Source organism: Salmo salar, chromosome ssa01 (genome assembly GCF_905237065.1).
Source record: "Salmo salar chromosome ssa01, Ssal_v3.1, whole genome shotgun sequence".
In the NCBI taxonomy this organism is placed as follows: Eukaryota; Metazoa; Chordata; class Actinopteri; order Salmoniformes; family Salmonidae; genus Salmo; species Salmo salar.
The window spans coordinates 148,353,626-148,373,053 of NC_059442.1; the positions used below are offsets into that span (position 1 = coordinate 148,353,626).

A 19,428-nucleotide genomic window follows, 5' to 3' on the forward strand; every position below is an offset into this window, starting at 1 on the left:
ATTGTGCGCCGCACTATGGGACTCCCAATCACGCCGGGATTTGAACCAGGGACTGTAATGACTCTTATTGCACAGAGATGCAGTGCCTTAGACCGCTGTGTGAGTGTTAACTATTTAACTGTACTAGAATGCTTAAGGTTGCAACATTTTTAAATATTGGTTATCAGTATCGATATCGGGGTTTTTTTGGCAAGGAAAATATCAGATATCGGTATCGGCCAAAAATGTAATATCGGTGCATCACTAGTAAATACCAATATATTGAAAATGTGTCATGTCATTGAGCTTAGGCTTCAGTGAATCAGTGCAGTTTATTCTCCTTTCACTAGAGTAACATATTGTGGCACACAATTGCCGGGTTTTGCCAGGGTAGATCATCATTGTAAAATAAGAATTTGTTCTTAAACTGTTTTCTTCTATTAAAAAATCATCCATTTCTAGTGCTCCAAAGTGTTATGTGGTGCTTAAGTTAATGTTCTTTCCTCAAGTGTAAGAAATCAGCTTTCTGATTTTAAGCACAGATTTTTTTATTTTTTAGCTATAATAATACAAATATTTGCGCACATATTGGTTCTGTAAATATTTCCACTTTTAAAATTGGTATAGGATCCTAAAATTGGATATTGGTTGGCTCTAGGGTTAAGTTCTATGTTTATGATTCACACTGGCTTTTATCAGTCTCAACAGTTTCTCAGAATGTTCTTCGAAATGGTTGAAGTAAATTCTGCCAAACTGATTGTTCCCCAACAAGTCCCTACAAGGCACATAGGCTACGTGCTCCGTCTTGCTCAAGGACATATTTTATGCCGTTATTGTCCCGGATTCTTATCGAAGTAGGCCTACAAGTTTATCATTCTTTGGAGACGATTTTCCTCTCACGTTCAACTTAAAGGGAATGGAGGTAACCTAAATCAGACACACTGTTAGGATTGTCAAAGTACTTAGCACCTCTGAATAGATAGTGTCGGCAGTCACTCTTTTGTGTTCACACAGCAGACACCTTGGAAGTGGGAAGCCACTCAGCCTTGTTAAAATACTCCAAACGAGAAGGTGGCAGTAGTGTTTTTTTAACAGTGCTAACACAGGCAGCTGTTTCATGGAAACGAGCTAATCCATTGATTTCATTCTAATGTTAATACTAGCAACAGTGCTGCTTGTGCCGTCATTCTTTTAACAAACTTTGCATCGGCACTGTTCAAATAAATGTGTTTTTGCTAAATATTCAGTAGATATTGTTAAAAGTTGTCCTTGTGCATGGAGTTGTTTGGTTTATTTAACTTTGCAATCATATATATCTATTTTTTTTTGTTTTTTTGTTGTTGACATTTTCAAGTGAAAAATCGGAGTCTCAGAATCACTCTGTTACCGTGGATTTATTTCCAAACACCTTTTTTTGACATGCATGCTTAACAGATGTAAGTCACCTTATCTTTTCTCTAAGACTGCATTTTATCAGCCTATTTCTAAGCGCAAACTCATGCCTATTCTTAGCTAGGATGCTGTGGTGGCTGTTTTGCAACTGTGTAGTTGGTCATGCTTTTATACATGTGAATGTGCACGATGTGGACAGACAGTTTGCAACATGCAGTAGTGCAGGAGGCTAAAGCGACAGCTTGACGCAGACAAAAAGGAAGAGTACGATAGAATGAGAGGAGAGGGCGCTTTACTCTGAGAGAACTACGCCTGTACAGTATTAAAGTAGAGAGAATAGTTAGCATGTAGGAGAGGATAGGGGGTTTTGTATCCAGCCGCTAAGAGTAAAACAGTAATAAAGTTAGCCCCATTTGTAGCTGTACCAAAGAGGCTCAGGAATAAGAGGGAGAGAATGAGGAGAGTGAATAAGTACACTCTGTCTGCATAGCTGGAGATTTAGATCATGTAGAATTCTTATTTTCGGGGCCAAAATAGTGCTCAGGCAAAGAACATTGCTGTATTGAGATGTTTTTCTGAAGGAGAATTGTTGCCTCGTTCTACAAAGAATGCACACTTTCCCTTAAACCAGGCATGGAGTGGTTGGGGTGGTTCAAATATGCCTTTATTATATGGAGCCTATGATAGATGGCCAGACCCACTCTAAAGTCAAAGACCCAACTAACTCACAATTCAGGTAGTTACATTGTGCCCGCTGGAACAGTTTACTCTGTGGTGGGAACGCAGCCGCGGTATAGCGCAGTCGGGGCGGCAATGGCGCTCCTTTGGTGGAGGGGGGCACACAGACTGCACTGATTTGTGGCGTTGTGATGAATCAGTAGAATTTTACTAAGTGCTGATTGCATTAACTTGGGGCACAATGCCGGCAGGACAAATGGATGCACGGTGAAAGGGAACTGAATGGTGACTGTTTCACACACACTGTGTTGGGTCATCTGTGCTGCTGGTGCTGTAGTTTACAACTTTACACATTTGATTACCCCGTTTTTATTTTGAAGATGTGGTATTTTGTTTATTCTAAATGTAGCCTCTATTTTGGTTTATGCTACTCGTGTAGTAGACCAGTATAATGGCAAGTATTAAAGTCGAAAAGAATGTGAAAGTCACACCTATAGGGTTTTATATGATTATTCTGCATCTAGACTTTACACTCTTTGGGATTTCCCCCTACGTGCTAAGTGCATATCAGGCCATCAAATTGGAGCTGATCACATTCAAACACCAAAGCACAAACCGCACAGAACTTAATTTGAGGGCAACAATCAAACCTATCCACATTGTAATTTGATTTATCTTTTTAAAACCCTCACCAAACTGCTCTTGGCCCGGCAGCATTCCAGTAAAAGGCCTGTTTTTATGGGCCTGTGTGCATGAGACCGCGCACATGTGAGTTTCATTACTTGATCGCCTCCAGAGACTGGAGTCTGAATTGGCAAATCTTATTACTGGAGGCAGAGCATGTCTGCGAGCAGGATTAGACAGCGGGAGAGCGAGAGAGGGGGGGATAGAGGTGAAGGAAGGAAAGAGAAGATATGGAGAGTGGGAAAGCGAGAGATGTAAAATATGCCAAACATCAGTAAAAGGAATGGGTACCATGGTGAGAGCCCGCCTCACGTTGAGAGAGGCGGTGTGGAGTTCTATAATGGTCCAAAGGGGACTTATTGCACCCAGGCCCCTATGCTGATACCCATAATGCATACTGTGGCTGCCATTGACTGTGATTAGGTTGCACATTTTGGGGAATATTCAGAGGTGGAAACTTTCCGTGGGAAGTAACGGAAATATATGCAAATTAATATTAATCCCATTTAAATGTAGATGTTTTTTGCATTGGATATAAACTCAGCAAAAAAAAAAAAACGTCCTCTCACTGTCAACTGCGTTTATTTTCAGCAAACTTAATGCGTAAATATTTCTTTGAGCATAACAAGATTCAACAACTGAGACATAAACTGAACAAGTTCCACAGACATGTGACTAACAGAAATTGAATAATGTGTCCCTGAACAAAGGGGGGTCAAAATCGAAGTAAGTCAGTATCTGGTGTGGCCACCAGCTGCATTAAGTACTGCAGTGCATCTCCTCCTCATGGACTGCACCAGATTTGCCAGTTCTTGCTGTGAGATGTTACCCCACTCTTCCACCAAGGCACCTGCAAGTTCCCAGACATTTCTGGGTGGAATGGCCCTAGCCCTCACCTTCCGATCCAACAGGTCCCAGATGTACTCAATGGGATTGAGATCCGGGCTGTTCGCTGGCCATGGCAGGCCACTGACATTCCTGTCTTGCAGGAAATCACGCACAGAATGAGCAGTATGGCTGGTGGCATTGTCATGCTGGAGGGTCAGGATGAGCCTGCAGGAAGGGTACCACATGAGGGAGGAGGATGTCTTCCCTGTAACGCACAGCATTGATATTGAGCTTGTTGCCATTGCAGGCAGTCTGATGATGCTGTGACATACCGCCCCAGACTATGACGACCCTCCACTTCCAAATCCATCCCATTCCAGAGTACAGGCCTCGGTGTAACGCTCATTCCTTCTATGATAAACGCGAATTCGACCATCACCCCTGGTGAGACAAAACCACGACTCGTCAGTGAAGAGCACTTTTTGACAGTCCTGTCTGGTCCAGCGACAGTGGGTTTGTGCCCATAGGCGACATTGTTGCCTGTGATGTCTGGTGAGGACCTGCCTTACAACAGGCCTGCAAGCACTCAATCCAGCATCTCTCAGGCTCTTGCGGACAGTCTGAGCACTGATGGAGGGATTGTGCGTTCCTGGTGTAACTCGGACAGTTGTTGTACCAATCCTGTGCAGGTGTTGTTACACGTGGTCTGCCACTGCGAGGGCGATCAGCTGTCCGTCCTGTCTCCCTGTAGCGCTGTCTTAGGCGTCTCACAGCACGGACATTGCAATTTATTGCCCTGGCCACATCTGCAGTCCTCATGCCTCCTTGCAGCATGCCTAAGGCACGTTCACGCAGATGAGCAGGGACCCTGAGCATCTTTCTTTTGGTGTTTTTCAGAGTCAGTAGAAAGGCCTCTTTAGTGTCCTAAGTTTTCATAACTGTGACCTTAATTGCCTACCGACTGTAAGCTGTTCGTTTTTTAACGACCGTTCATTCATTGTTTATGGTCCATTGAACAAGTTTATGGTTCATTAAACCCTTTACAATGAAGATCTGTGAAATTATTTGGATTTTTACAAATGATCTTGAAAGACTGGGTCCTGAAAAAGGGCCGTTTCTTTTTTTGAGTTTATTTACCATATCATATGGAGACAGAAACATTAACCATTTACCTTATCATAAGTAGGCATAATTGCAAATGATTAAATCCTTCCAATAGATATTTTTTAAAACAATTTAGTTACGAATTGAACTTTAAATGAGTTGACTCTTCACATGGGATGATTTCACTGAACAACAAAAAGGGCATATTTAATGATCCCCAATGATCCATCGCATCTCCCAAAAACGTTTTCAACATACATCTGTAAAATGATAGTCTACAAACTAAAGCTTTGGTTCTTCCTCTCAGGCTTCCATGTCTTCTCCCTGGACCTCCTCAATGTCCATCAGACTCTGGGGCCTCATCTTCACTTTCACTTTCCAACCTTGTTGAGGATGGCTCGTTGTCAGGCTCAAAAAGCCTCAAATTTGCCCGGATGGCCACCAATTTTTCAACCCTTGTATTGGTCAGCTTGTTGCGTGCTTTGGTGTTTGAGTGTGAGTGTGTTCCCAAATAAGGACCAGTTGCGCTCTGAGACGGCTGATGTTGGTGGGATTTGGAGGATGATGGAGGCAACAGGGGAAAGAGCCTCAGATCTACAAAGTCCCTTCCACCAGGTGGCTGATGAGATATGTTGGCACGACTGCCATATTGCATCTCCATCCCAAAGCCCTTGCTTGGAAGTGTACTTCGCCAGACTGCCAAGAACCTTGCCCTCATCCAGGCCAAGTTGGCGAGACACGGTAGTGATGACACCATAGGTCTTGCTGATCTCTGCACCAGACAGGATGCTCTTGCCAGCATACTTGGGGTCCTACATGTACGATGCGGCGTGTATGGGCATCAGGCAGAAGTCTTCACCCTTTTTGATGAATTTCAGAACTGCAGTTTCCTCTGCTTGGAGCAACAGTGAAGTGGACAGGGCAGTATGGATTTCTTCTCTTACATCTGCAAGCAGAGTCTGAACATCAGACAGGATGGCATTGTCTCCCTCAATCTGTGCAATGGCTACTGCTATAGGTTTCAGGCTGCTTACCTCTCTCTCCCAAAATACGTCATCCAGGAGGATCCTCTTGATGGGGCTGTCCATATCGGCAGACTGTGATATAGCCATTTCTTGGAGACTCCTTCCCATCCAAGAGACTGTCAAACATGATGACAACACCACCCCAACGGGTGTTGCTGGGCAGCTTCAATGTGGTGCTCTTATTCTTCTCACTTTGCTTGGTGAGGTAGATTGCTTCAATAACTTGATGACCCTTCACATACCTAACCATTTCCTTGGCTCTCTTATAGAGTGTATCCATTGTTTTCAGTGCCATGATGTCCTTGAGGAGCAGATTCAATGCATGAGCAGCACAGCCAATGGGTGTGATGCGAGGGTAGGTCTCCTCTACTTTAGACCAAGCAGCCTTCATGTTCGCAGCATTGTCTGTCACCAGTGCAAATGCCTTCTGTGGTCCAAGGTCATTGATGACTGCCTTCAGCTCATCTGCAATGTAGAGACCGGTGTGTCTGTTGTCCCTTGTCTGTGCTCTTGTAGAATACTGGTTGAGGGGTGGAGATGATGTAGTTAATTATTCCTTGCCGACGAACATTCAACCAACCACCAGAGATGATTGCAATACAGTCTGCTTTCTCTATGATTTGCTTGACCTTCACTTGAACTCTGTTGAACTCTGCATCCAGCAAATTAGTAGATAAAGCATGTCTGGTTGGAGGGGTGTATGCTGGGCGAAGAACATTCAGAAATCTCTTCCAATACACATTGACTGTGAGCATCAGAGGTGAACCAGTTGCGTACACAGCTCGAGCAAGACATTCATCAGTATTTCTCTGACTATGTTCCCCTGACTACTGATTCCAGGAGAACCATGAGCTATTGCTATCGGTAAGGTGTCTGATTCATCATTTTCACCTCGAAAAGAAGTAGAGGGACTTTTGTCAGAGGTTGCTTGTTGTGAGCGCTGAGGGAACTTTTTATGCAATTGGCCAGATGATTCTGCATCTTTGTTGCATTCTTCACATATGATTTGGCATGGTATTTGCAAATTTACACAACTTTTCCTAATACATTAGCTGCAGTGAAATGTCTCCACACATCATATAGTGCCGTGGCATTTTCCTGTAGAGATGAGAAAAAAATGAGTAAATAACCCTAAATACAATTCCATGTATAGTTAAGCAGTTAGATTAAACAACTCCTTTGTAAGATAAATGTTTTAAAATGAAATATGTATGGCAACAGGTGAATTAACACTCCTCAGTTAGCAGGCTCAAGCAAGCTAAAACCCACATGGTAGCAAAAACTAACTAGCAGAAATTGTTAACAAGTTAGAAATTATTTAACTTCCCATGGAAAATTGTCAAAATTACGGAAAGTTTCCAACCCTTTGCAACCCTAACTGTGGTATGGATCAATCACACTAGCTATATCTGTTTATCAAAGTAGACTGCGACACCTCCCTCTTCTGTACTGTAGTGTTTTTTTCATAATGGCTAAACAAAGGTAGATGAAGTTTGGTTCTTATATCTTGTAATGGGAATGCTTTGGACTTTATTGATTGAATCAATTGATATAGGCCTAAAACAAACAAACAAACAAATGGTTTCTTTTTGTTCAAATATAGGCCTGGATGGCAATGGTTGTCGTCTTTATTTGTCTAATTTCTTGGTGGAATCTGTAATTGTGAGTCTTGAAATTGTACATTATGATACTGGTTTATTATAGACCTTCAGTTGAAACAAATATTTTGCACAAAGCACCAATAAATGTTTGTTTTTTTGTTAGATTTTTTTTCCTCCTGTGTAGCAACAGGCTATTCATTGGTTCTCAGTGAGGTGCATGCGTTGCTCTTTTCTCTCTGCAGGGGGAGACGTAGTCTCACTTTTCTCATGCCTGCAGCCCCATTTCATGTGTCCAAACTCAAGGCTACTCCATGTAATATAGCCTATTTCACATGCAATACACTGCATGGTATAGTAGTAAAAAGCCACACTGACCTGGCCATTTCACCCAATAGCTTTTTAATACTATTCTGACAGTTAATTGAGGGAAATAAATATTGTTTCAACAACGCGTCAACCGCTGAGGACAGATGTATTTTTTTTATACCCAGTTGCCCCTTGAAGTAAATGGACTCAAGTCACACATGTAACACTATGGCTGCACTACTGGTCATCAGTTTTCAGTCACACTTTTTCCACAGAACCTCCTCCCCAGAAGAAAATAAATACTAGAACCTCTGAAAATGCTGGTTACATGACCGGGACCTTACATTTAAGAGGTGTGTGCTATCTTTAGTCCGTCGTTGGTGTTCCATGCCCTCCAGCCTTTACTGGAGTTTACAGGTACCGTTTGAACTGGGGAGAGAGTGTTCCCCTGTAGCCTACGCCAGCCGCACCACAGCACCAGTGGCAGCTGCGTTGACTTCCTCAAGTCAACGCTGAGCTGATGCCATCTGAGATATTATGAGGAATCCTGCTAAACACGTGGGCTTGTGGAGACTTGTTCAATAGGTTCCTCAATAGTTTCTTTAGTAGGCTATTCCCGAATGGGGGGGGAACTATTTAGCAATGGGCAGCTACTCTTAAACGTTCACATTTTCCTGCAGTGTCTTTAAATAAAATCCTTTTTGCTTTGAGAAATTGTCTCAAGCCTGGGTGAAGGGTTCTGCTATGTGCACAAGCATTCTAATAATGCAGGCATTGAAAAATGTTCTCCTTTTTGAACTGTGGGAGCGACAGCGCTGAAAGCTGCAGAAGGACTAACCGTACCTGTATGTTTGCATTCCTTGTTATCTCTCTGCAGAGCAAAGGAGCAAAAGCAAGTGAAATAGATAAACCAGTTTATTATCTGGTTGCCTCGCTCTCTCGCGCTGCCCCTCTCGCTCTCTCGCGCTGCCCCTCTCGCTCTCTCGCGCTGCCCCTCTCGCTCTCTCGCGCTGCCCCTCTCGCTCTCTCGCGCTGCCCCTCTCGCTCTCTCGCGCTGCCCCTCTCGCTCTCTCGCGCTGCCCCTCTCGCTCTCTCGCTGCCCCTCTCGCACTCTCGCTGCCCCTCTCGCTCTCTCGCGCTGCCCCTCTCGCTCTCTCGCTGCCCCTCTCGCTCTCTCGCTGCCCTCTCGCGCTGCCCCTCTCGCTCTCTCGCTGCCCCTCTCGCTCTCTCGCTGCCCCTCTCGCTCTCTCGCGCTGCCCTCTCGCTCTCTCGCTGCCCCTCTCGCTCTCTCGCTGCCCCTCTCGCTCTCTCGCTGCCTCTCTCGCTCTCTCGCTGCCCCTCTCGCTCTCTCGCGCTGCCCCTCTCGCTCTCTCGCTCGCTGCCCCTCTCGCTCTCTCGCTCGCTGCCCCTCTCGCCCTCTCGCTCGCTGCCCTCTCGCCCTCTCGCTCGCTGCCCCTCTCGCTCTCTCGCTCGCTGCCCCTCTCTCTCTCGCTCGCTGCCCCTCTCGCGCCTCTCGCTCGCTGCCCCTCTCTCTCTCGCTCGCTGCCCCTCTCGCCCTCTCTCTCTCTCGCTCGCTGCCCCTCTCGCGCTCTCTCTCTCTCGCTCGCTGCCCCTCTCTCTCTCGCTCGCTGCCCCTCTCGCGCTCTCTCTCTCGCTCGCTGCCCCTCTCGCGCTCTCTCCCTCTCGCTCGCTGCCCCTCTCGCTCGCTGCCCCTCTCGCTCGCTGCCCCTCTCGCTCGCTCTCTCCCTCTCGCTCGCTGCCCCTCTCGCGCGCTCTCTCCCTCTCGCTCGCTGCCCCTCTCGCGCTCTCTCTCTCTCTCTCGCTCGCTGCCCCTCTCGCTCTCTCTCTCTCTCTCTCGCTCGCTGCCCCTCTCGCTCTCTCTCTCTCTCTCTCGCTCGCTGCCCCTCTCGCTCTCTCTCTCTCTCTCGCTCGCTGCCCCTCTCGCGCTCTCTCTCTCTCTCTCGCTCGCTGCCCCTCTCGCGCTCTCTCTCTCTCTCTCGCTCGCTGCCCCTCTCGCGCTCTCTCTCTCTCTCGCTCGCTGCCCCTCTCGCGCTCTCTCTCTCTCTCTCGCTCGCTGCCCCTCTCGCGCTCTCTCTCTCTCTCTCGCTCGCTGCCCCTCTCGCGCTCTCTCTCTCTCTCTCTCGCTCGCTGCCCCTCTGCCTTCATTAGATCCCTTCTGCTCTGTTTCTTGATCTCGTGGCATTGCCTCATGGTAATCACCAACTGATCGGCCCAAACATTTCTGTCATTTTCTGTGTCACTCGACACTGGCCCGTCGGCATTGGAACTATCAGGTCGCACAGATGGTACTGAGAAGCAACTTTATCTTCCCCCTCCCTGTGTCACTCACAGGGCTGCTATGGATAGAGTAAATAAACACAGTCCCAGATACAGGACACTTTGAATAGTACTGCGGTTTGAGGGAATATCCACCAACCGATTTCTTTTTTTTTTGTATATATATTTTTATTTTTTTGATACGTGGAGTCATATCTATCTATATTATATCGTAGAAAATAAAATTGTGAAAGCTGATATAGGTCTACTCAAAACTCTCATACTTAAATCACTGTGTGTCTATGTACAGATGAGCACACAGAGGTAGCATTTCACTTTTAAGAACACAATGTATCTTGCTGTAGTTATCACAATGGTAAATGCAGTCTTATCTATAATCTAGGAATGCTAGAATATGATTGTAGATAAGTTGAAAAAAAATAGAACATGATTGTATCTAGGCCTAGCTAGGCTTGTTATTCTGCATATTTACTTTTAGCAGCACTGAGGCCAAGTGTAAATTTAGCCCCAGGTTGTGAAGTGAGTTTCCCAGAAGTGGGAGGCCGATGCAGGCAGGGCTTTGGCAGTAGAGGGACAGCAGTGTAGGATATCTGTCTGGGTAGGAAGGTTACACTTCCAAGTCATGCAGAGGTGGCACTGGATGCCTAGCTGTCTATTTGGGGAAATGTTGGTGTTCCAGTACCTCAAAGTTCACTGCTTCTGAGAAAACGAGTCGCTTTCTGGTCCGTGTGGTGCGGTCCACACTGTGTCTTCCAGATGACGGTTGTCTCTTTAGCCTACACAGGGTTTCGTGGCTGAAGGTCTCTCTCCCTGCTAATCCAGTTGGTTCACATACAACCGGACAGCGTTATCCACAGCGTTCGGTGCGCTAACGAGGACGTAGCGTTAAAATATGGCAGATCATTATTTAGGCAAGCAAGCAGCCTCCTTGGGGAGAGAACGTTTCCAGGCTCATGACCGGTGTGTATGCGTAGATGGCTACTCTAGATGCCCGGTTTCGTGCCCGTTTACAAAAAAGGGTAGAGCAAAATAATTAACATTTGTTTGTTAAAAACAATAGGATAAATACACATGAAGGCAATGCCACTACATTGCCTTAATATTGGAACCTTTTGAAATCTTCTGAGATGTATTTATTTATTTATTTTAGATGCTCTACATCTGTTAATTAGTTAAATAAAGGGGAACCGTGAAAGGGGCTCCATTCATGGTCGTCTGCGTTTGAAACTGCAGACTGAAATCCTCAAACAGTTGGGCCTTTCAGAAAGGTGCTCTTTCAAAATAACCTTTTTGCAAATCCAAATAAAATCGGTGCCAGCCCACAGACCCTTTCATGTCCACACCTGGACGCTAAGATCTAATGAAAAAAGTGGGGTGGAGGGGCAAAGCCTCAGACCTGGCTTGCCTCATGCATATCACATGGTGTTTGCTTAGCCCCTTGGTCCACCCCAACGCTACCTTCGTGGTATCCTACTGCTCGGCACCTCTCCAACCTGAATCGTTCGGTTGTGCACAGTTGCCTTTTTGTCTCTCCATCAGTCCTTTGGTCTGGTGTCTGCAATACCTTTTGAAGTAGCGCTCCAGTCCCAAATCTCCCTTCCTGACCATTTTTAAAAGGCACACCATGTCACACCATGTGAATGGATTGCAACGTGGGATTGATATATTAATAGGCTGCCTGAGGGCGAGGGGTGTGTGTGGAGGCCATCATAGTGGTGGGATTGAAGTGGAGGCCCAAAATGGACCCCTTTGTGTCGTGTTAGGGAGGGTTGGAGGAATTGACTCCGTTACCTATAACCATCCAGGGCTTGGTTAAACCAGGGTCGGGCAATTTTCAATTAATGTACTGCATTTCAATGCACTTCCTGAAATGTTGAAATAAAATGAACCCTCAACAACTTATCCCCTTTCCTCTCTCACTCTTTGTTAGCCTCCATAATTGTTATCGGTTGAATCCTAAAACTACCTTTTTTAAGTGAAAATGACTTATTGAACCGCTATTCCTTTCTTCTCTCGTCTTCCAGGCTCCGCCCTCCTGGACCTGACAGAGCAGTTTGCGCTCCCAGAGACGGCTCCTCCCATGCTGGCCAGGCTGCTGGAGGCCATCGAGAAGAAAGGTGCACTGGCCTGTACACAATGGACTAGCACACATCCACACTGGTCATCTAAACATTTCCTAGATTTACATTCTAGAAGATCCACCCCTCGTGTATCAACATTTATTTATCATTTACTTATGTAATTACTTATGTAATTATCATCATGCTGAGATAAAGGTCCCTTTGGTCTGAAGAGCCCTGTAATTACAAGAATATTCCAAAATCTATACACTATGAAAAGCAGAACAGTGATACAAAACACAATCATAGAAAACACATTCTTCAATAAAAAAGTCATTTAATCAGCCACCTGAATTGCTCTAGAGTAGGGCTTTCCAACCCTGTTTGAATTGCCCTAGAGTAGGGCTTTCCAACCCTGTTCCTGGAGAGCTACCATTCCGGTAGATTTTCGCTCCAACCCTATTAATCTAGCGCTTCTGATTCTCACACTTAGCTGATTGATAAGAAGAATCACGTTAGTTACAACTAGGTTTTCGCTCCAACCCCAAAGGGTAGCTCTCCAGAGGCATCATAATATCCCATTTGAGAGAGTTTGGGAGGATATTCCACCAGTAAGGTGCAATGAAACTAAAAGCAGGTTTACCTAACTCAGTGGAGATTGAAGGGATTTCCAGTTAGCCATCCCTGAGACTAGGTCTGGTAGCTTGTTGTGCGCTTTATTCCCTGAATGTTTTCATACTTAAATAAATCGGAAGGCCGTTTATAGTGATTTTATGACTTTGTAGGAATTTAAGTAGTTGCATCTAAGCTAATGGCTTATCATGTGCTGCTTGATTCTGTGTAGGTCTGGACAACCCAACGCTGTACAGGACCTTCACAGCCGATGGTGGACTGGATGTTAGACAGTGCTTTGATACTGGTGAGCAAAATTCATGTTTATCACTTACAGTGCATTCGCAAAGTTTTCAGACCCTTTGACTTTTTCCACATTTTGTTATGTTACAGCCTTATTCTAAAATGTATTAAACTGTTTTTTTCCTCATCAATCTACACAGATACCTCAATGACAAAGCAAAAACTGTTTTTTAGAAATAGCACATTTAATTAAGTACTTAGACCCTTTACTCAGTACTTTGTTGAAGCACCTTTGACAGCGATTACAGCCTCTAGTCTTCTTGGGGATGACGCTCCAAGCTTGGCACACCTCTATTTGGGGATTTTTTTCTCTGCAGATCCTCTCAAGGTCTGTCAGGCTGGATGGGGAGTGTCGCTGCACAGCTATTTTCATGTCTCTCCAGAGATGTTTGATCGGGCTCTGGCTGGGCCACTCAAGGGCATTGAGACTTGTCCCGAAACCAGTCATGCGCAGTGTTGGCTGTGTGCTTAGGGTCGTTGTCATGTTGGAAGGTGAACCTTGCACCAGTCTGGGGTCCTGAACATTCTGGAGCAGGTTTTCATCAAGGATCTCTGTACTTTGCGGCATTCATTTTTCCCTTGATCCTGACTTGTCTCCCAGTCCCTGCCGCTGAAAAACATCCCCACTGCATGATGCTGCCACCACGATGTTTCACCGTAGGGATGGTATTGGCCAGGTGTTGAGCGGACACATTCAGGTCAAAGAGTTTAACCTTGGTTTCATCATACCAGAGAATCTTGTTTCTCATGGTCTGAGAGTCCTTTGGGTCCCTTTTGGCAAACTCCAAGCGTGCTGTCATGTGCCTTTTTAGTGGGGAGTGGCTTCCGTCTGGCCACTCTACCATAAAGGCCTGATTCGTGGAGTGCTGCAGAGATGGTTGTCCTACAGGAAGGTTCCCCCATCTCTACAGAGGAACTCTAGAGCTCTGTCAGTGACCATCGGGTTCTTGGTCAAGGTCTTGGAATAGTCATGGTGGTTCATAACTTCTTCCATTTAAGAATGATGGAGGCCACTGTGTTCTTGGGGACCTTTTAATTCTGCAGAAATGTTTTGGTACCCTCCCCCAGATCTGTCTCTCGACTCAATCCTGTCTCGGAGCTCTATGGACAATTCCTTCGACCTCATGGCTTGGTGTTTGATCTGACATGCACCGTCAACTGTGCAACCTTTTATATAGACAAGTGTGTGCCTTTCCAAATCATGTCCAGTCAATTGAATTTACCACAGGTGGACACCAAGTTGTAAAAACATCTCAAGGATGATCAATGGAAACAGGATGCACCTGAGCTCAATTTCGAGTCGCATAGCAAAGGGTCTGAATACTTATGTAAATAAGGTATATATTTTTTGCAAACATTTCTAAACCTGTCATTATGGGTTACACAAAATGTGGAAAAGTCAAGGGGTCTGAATACTTTTCGAATGCACTGTATATCCACCCAAATTCAATGTTATTTGACTTTGTGTGCAATTTTTTGGGGGAAAAGCAGTTTGACTTTGAGCGAATGGTATGTGATTCTATTCAGATCCTCCGTCAGCAGACCTGGACCAGATGGACCTGCAGATGCTGTGTGACGGTCTACGTCGGTACCTGCAGGATCTTCCCCAGCCTGTCATCCCACCGGCCATCTACACTCAGCTGGTACACACCGCCCAAGGTACTCACACACACTGTGACTGTAACACTGCCATACACTCATCAGAGTACACCACATGATGTACACACAATCACATAACCAATATTCTATAGCACCTACTTTTTCCTTCCTGTCAATGTTCTACTAGAAAATGGGTCATGTCCAAATCAGCTTGTCGGTTAGAGGTTGCTGTTCATTCAATTTGTTTGTTGCTCTCAGCAATCACTTTCAGTGGAACGTGCCTCAACCCAAAGGTACGGTGTCTAGTTAATTATTGGCCTACAGCAGCAGTCCGAACCTAATCTACCACTGGCCGGGCTGCTGAACACTCTGTACCTTGGATCGGGAACCCACAGTACCTAGAGCTAGTGTCAATATCCACACACACACACACACACACACACACACACACACACACACACACACACAGAGAGAGCAGGTTTGCTTTATCTCTGTCTTATGTTCTTCAGTGCTATCTCAGAGTAATCTTTTTGTCACATGGCCAGAAACAGGATCTCTGTTGTTAATAGCAAGTTACATAAGTTTATCTCAGTGCTAGCCAATCACCTGCAAGTGTACCTTGCACTCCACTCATTGTTGAGCACACACAATCTCAATGCGGTTGTCTAACCCGATTACTGAGCACAGGGCTCCTTTTTCTGCCACCCCATTGGTCGAAGGGAAGTCTGCCTGCACCTCTGTAGCTTTAACTGTGGGAGCTTTTTGAAGGGTTTTGTTAGTGCGTAGCCTGCAGCATACCTGTGCACACATTCAAAGTCATACATGTGTGGCAATGCAATGTGTATATCTCCCTCTGATCTCTATCAATGAATTTCTGCGTAACCTGCGTAAGTGTGAGCACATAGAAACATGTGTATGTATGTATGACATACCTCCCTCTCTGACACCCATGTGTGTGTTGGTCCCACAGAGGTGCAGAGCCCTAAGGAGTGTGCCCAGCTGCTGCGTCGCATCGCCAGCACGCCCAGCCTGCCAGCCCAGTACTGGCTCACCTTCCACTGCCTGCTGCGCCACTGGTCCCGGGTGTGCCACAACGCGCCCAAGAACCTGCTCAGCTCCCGCGCCCTGGGCGAGATCTTCAGCCCCATGCTCTTCAGACAGCAGGCTGCCAGGTGGGTGGAGGAGAGAGAGGGACTGGCGCGCACAGACAGGTGTGCACAGACAGCCAGACACTTTTTATATACTCAAGGAAACGCACTCTCAGACAAGCAGCCTACACACACACACTCTCACTGACACACACACACACACACACACACACACACACACACACACACACACACACACACACACACACACACACACTGACACACACATTTGCAGTGAAAGGATTTAGGTTGGGAAGCTTTTCTATTTGCCAGCTGTGCTGTTGCAGTTAAAGCAGCCATGCTTGAAGTCCCATCAGTTAGAGAGTGACAAAGATTGAGCAAGATCATGCACAGATTAATCACAACGCCAGGGCCAGCAGGGACAGACTTTTTTCTTCTTCTTTTTTCACTCTTTCATCAGCTGCGAGCCCAGCCCGGATGCTCACATCAAGATCATTGAGACCCTTGTGACTAGCGAATGGACAGAAGCACAGGCGGCTCCAGGTAAGAAACACACATTGTCCTTTTCTATTATTTGTCATCTGTTAAAGTTCTAGTTGGGGGTGTATGCAGAGATACAGAACAACTATATTTAAGCTATATGAATGCCCATCTCTTCCTCTGTGAAATTATTTACACTGACGTACTGTACTTTGTTATTGAGGGGCATTGAGACAATGGCCCAAGTGCATACATTAAGACTGCAGTGGTGCTAAGCCCATGGTAGTTACTGACTGACTGGGGGAACCGAGGGGAACAGCAGGGAACCTGGGCTGTTCTTAGCCCGTAGAGCCACACTGGGACTCGCACTCTAGCAGTAGCACAGAGCACAGGATGTACTGGCTGCACTGCATGGGAAAAAGCCTCCATTGTGGGGCAAAAGCTGCCCCATCGCATACCTAGCTAGCTCCATTTATTACAGCTTTAGTTAAGGTTTTCTGCACTAGTTTAACTTGTATGGGCTAGGTGGGACGCTAGCACCGGCAGGACACAGCCAGTGAAATATCAGGGCGGCAAATTCAAAAACAACAAAATGTCATAATTCAACTTTCTCAAACATACAACTATTTTACACCATTTTAAAGATACACTTCTCCTTGATGTAACCACATTGTCCAATTTCAAAAAGGCTTTACAGCGAAAGCAAAACATTAGATTATGTTAGGAGAGTACATAGACAAAAATCATCACACAGCCATTTTCCAAGCAAGGACATGTGTCAATAAAACCCAAAACACAGCTAAATTAAGCACTAACCTTTGATGATCTTCATCAGATGACACTCCTAGGACATTATGTTACACAATACATGTATGTTTTGTTCGATAAAGTTCATATTTATATCCAAAAACAGCATTTTACATTGGCGCGTGATGTTCAGAAAATGTATTCCCACCAAAACGTCCGGTGAATGTGCACATCAATTTACAAAAATACTCATCATAAACGTTGACAAAATATATAACAATTATTTAAAGAATTATAGATATGCAACCGCTGTGTCAGATTTTTCAAAATTCTGAGTACATAGCTCAGCCATCACGGTGAGCTATACAGACACCCGCCAAGTTCGGGGCAACCTAAACTCAGAATTAGTATTAGAAATATTATTTTACCTTTGCTGATCTTCGTCAGAATGCACTCCCAGGACTGCTACTTCCACAAGAAATGTTGGTTTTGTTCCAAATAATCCATATTTATGTCCAAATACCTCCGTTTTGTTCGTGCGTACAGATCACTTATCCAAAGGCATAACGCGCGAGCGCGGTACCAGAGATGAAAGTCAAAATGTTTCATTACCGTACTTAGAAGCATGTCAAACGCTGTTTAAAATCAATCTTTATGGTATTTTTATGTAAAATTGCGATAATATTCCAACCGGACAATAGCGTATTCATTCAAGGAGAAAAAGAAGGAACAGCGTGCTCGTGTGACCCCGCATATCCAATCCCTTTGTGGCCAGGCAGTCCACTCAGAAACTGAGCTCCTATTATCTTCCCAGTGACAGGAAAATGCTCAAACCACTTTCTGAAGGCTTTAGACAGCCAAAGGAAGCCTTAGGAAGTGCAACGTAACCCCACGGATACTGTAGTTTCGAAAGGGACTAGAAAGAACTACAATTCTCAGATCCTCCACTTCCTGGTTGACTTTTTCTCAGGTTTTTGCCTGCCATATGAGTTCTGTTATACTCAGACACCATTCAAACAGTTTTAGAAACTTCAGAGTGTTTTCTATCCAAATCTACTAATAATATGCATATTCTAGTTTCTGGGCCAGAGTAGTAACCTGTTTTAAATTGGGTACGTTTTTCATCCGGCCGTGAAAATACTGCCCCCTAGTCCAGACAGGTTAAAAGGCTTTATTGTTATATGCCAGTCAATGTTTGCAAATCGGCTGCAATTAGCCTGTCTTCATTTATATACCGGGTAGTTTGGATCCTGGATGCTGATTGGCTGAAACACTATTCCACCCGTCTGTATATCGACAATATCATGGGTATGATGCAAAAATCCACGTTTACTGTTCTATTTGAAGTATCACTACGCTGTTTTTGATATACCACAGCAAATGACAAAATAAAAGCAATAAGGGTTTTATTAAACACATTATTTCTCCTTGCTTCTAACCTAGAATTTGGCTTGCATAACAACAAGAACAACCCTTAGTCGTGTTATATTGGCCATATACCACCCCCTCTGGCCTTATTGCTTAAATATCAGCCTTTCATTTAGAAAAGCTGAATTTATTTCCTCACATTTATAACTCAATCTTTAATACCAGAATCTTGGCTTGGCTGTGTTTGTGTCACACATCTTTCATTGTGACTTGGCGATGGAACCTGCAAAGCATTCTTCTGGGATGGGGAGGGACTAGCTTGACTCATCAAAACAGTTATGCAAATTGCAGCATATAGCCTAGGCTTAGGCTGCAGGAGTTTGTTAACCCATGGTAGTCTCTCAATGATGGGGTCTAAAACGGTATTGTGTAAAAATGGGTTGTTCATTTTTAGTTTGTAGCCCAGGATAGAGCCTCCTTCCTCTTGAGCAGGAAATCAGTGGCGTGTTGAGATCAAAGTGAAAGTAGTTGAGGTTACAGGGCTCTAGGTGGATTCCATCCTACGTGTGCTGTGCAGTGAAGTAGGCTACCCTTGATTAATTATGTAAGACGTTATACCGTGGCCAGAAATGCACAAACTGAATTTTGAACATTTGATAAATTCAGGCCATGAAGGAATAATGCCCTATACTGTATAAAAGAAAAAGCAATAACATGTGATTTTAATTTTCATCTAACCAGTAGAGTGGCCTTAGCCTAGCATTCTCTAGACTCCAGCAGGCCGGATGGTGTGGGACTGCAGACCGTTTGCGTGGCACAGTTGGCTTTTTACAGTCGCTAGTTAAAACTGCTTTTGGTGGGCAGGCCCAGTTCCTGGCTGTGACTGTTGAAACGTTTTATTACCTGTTTGGGACTATTTATAACGTCCCCCTCGCATGGGCCACTGTCAGGAGTTTGCACCTGCAGGAGCAATGGGCCGACGGGGATGGAGGCAAACTGACAGGGGGAGGCTGGCCGGGCGGGCAATGGCAACACCGCAAGCTTTGACATTTCTCTTTCTGCTGAACCAGCCAGGTCCCTTCCTGTGTGAATGAACACTCGTATGCTCACACACGCAAACATACTATGTTCCAGACACACACACACACACACACACACACACACACACACACACACACACACACACACACATATATACACACATGCCAGGCAGGTTGAACTTGGGAGGGGAGCCGTTTGGTGGTCAGTTGTGTCA

The 19,428-nt window shown here is 45.2% G+C and overlaps 1 protein-coding gene across 2 annotated transcripts in view; it reads left to right on the forward strand.

Moving 5' to 3' along the window:
• Positions 1 to 19,428, forward strand: part of pik3r1 (phosphoinositide-3-kinase, regulatory subunit 1 (alpha)) — a 49,223-nt gene that overhangs the window by 16,074 nt on the left and 13,721 nt on the right. Inside the window, exons 3-7 of one of the 2 annotated variants that reach the window (XM_014137300.2) lie at positions 11,920 to 12,012; positions 12,800 to 12,874; positions 14,398 to 14,529; positions 15,440 to 15,680; positions 16,039 to 16,121. In XM_014137300.2, coding sequence (XP_013992775.1) covers positions 11,920 to 12,012; positions 12,800 to 12,874; positions 14,398 to 14,529; positions 15,440 to 15,680; positions 16,039 to 16,121 — 624 coding nt within the window. The remainder of the gene's footprint in view (positions 1 to 11,919; positions 12,013 to 12,799; positions 12,875 to 14,397; positions 14,530 to 15,439; positions 15,681 to 16,038; positions 16,122 to 19,428) is intronic. The other variant, XM_014137306.2, reaches the window with a different exon arrangement.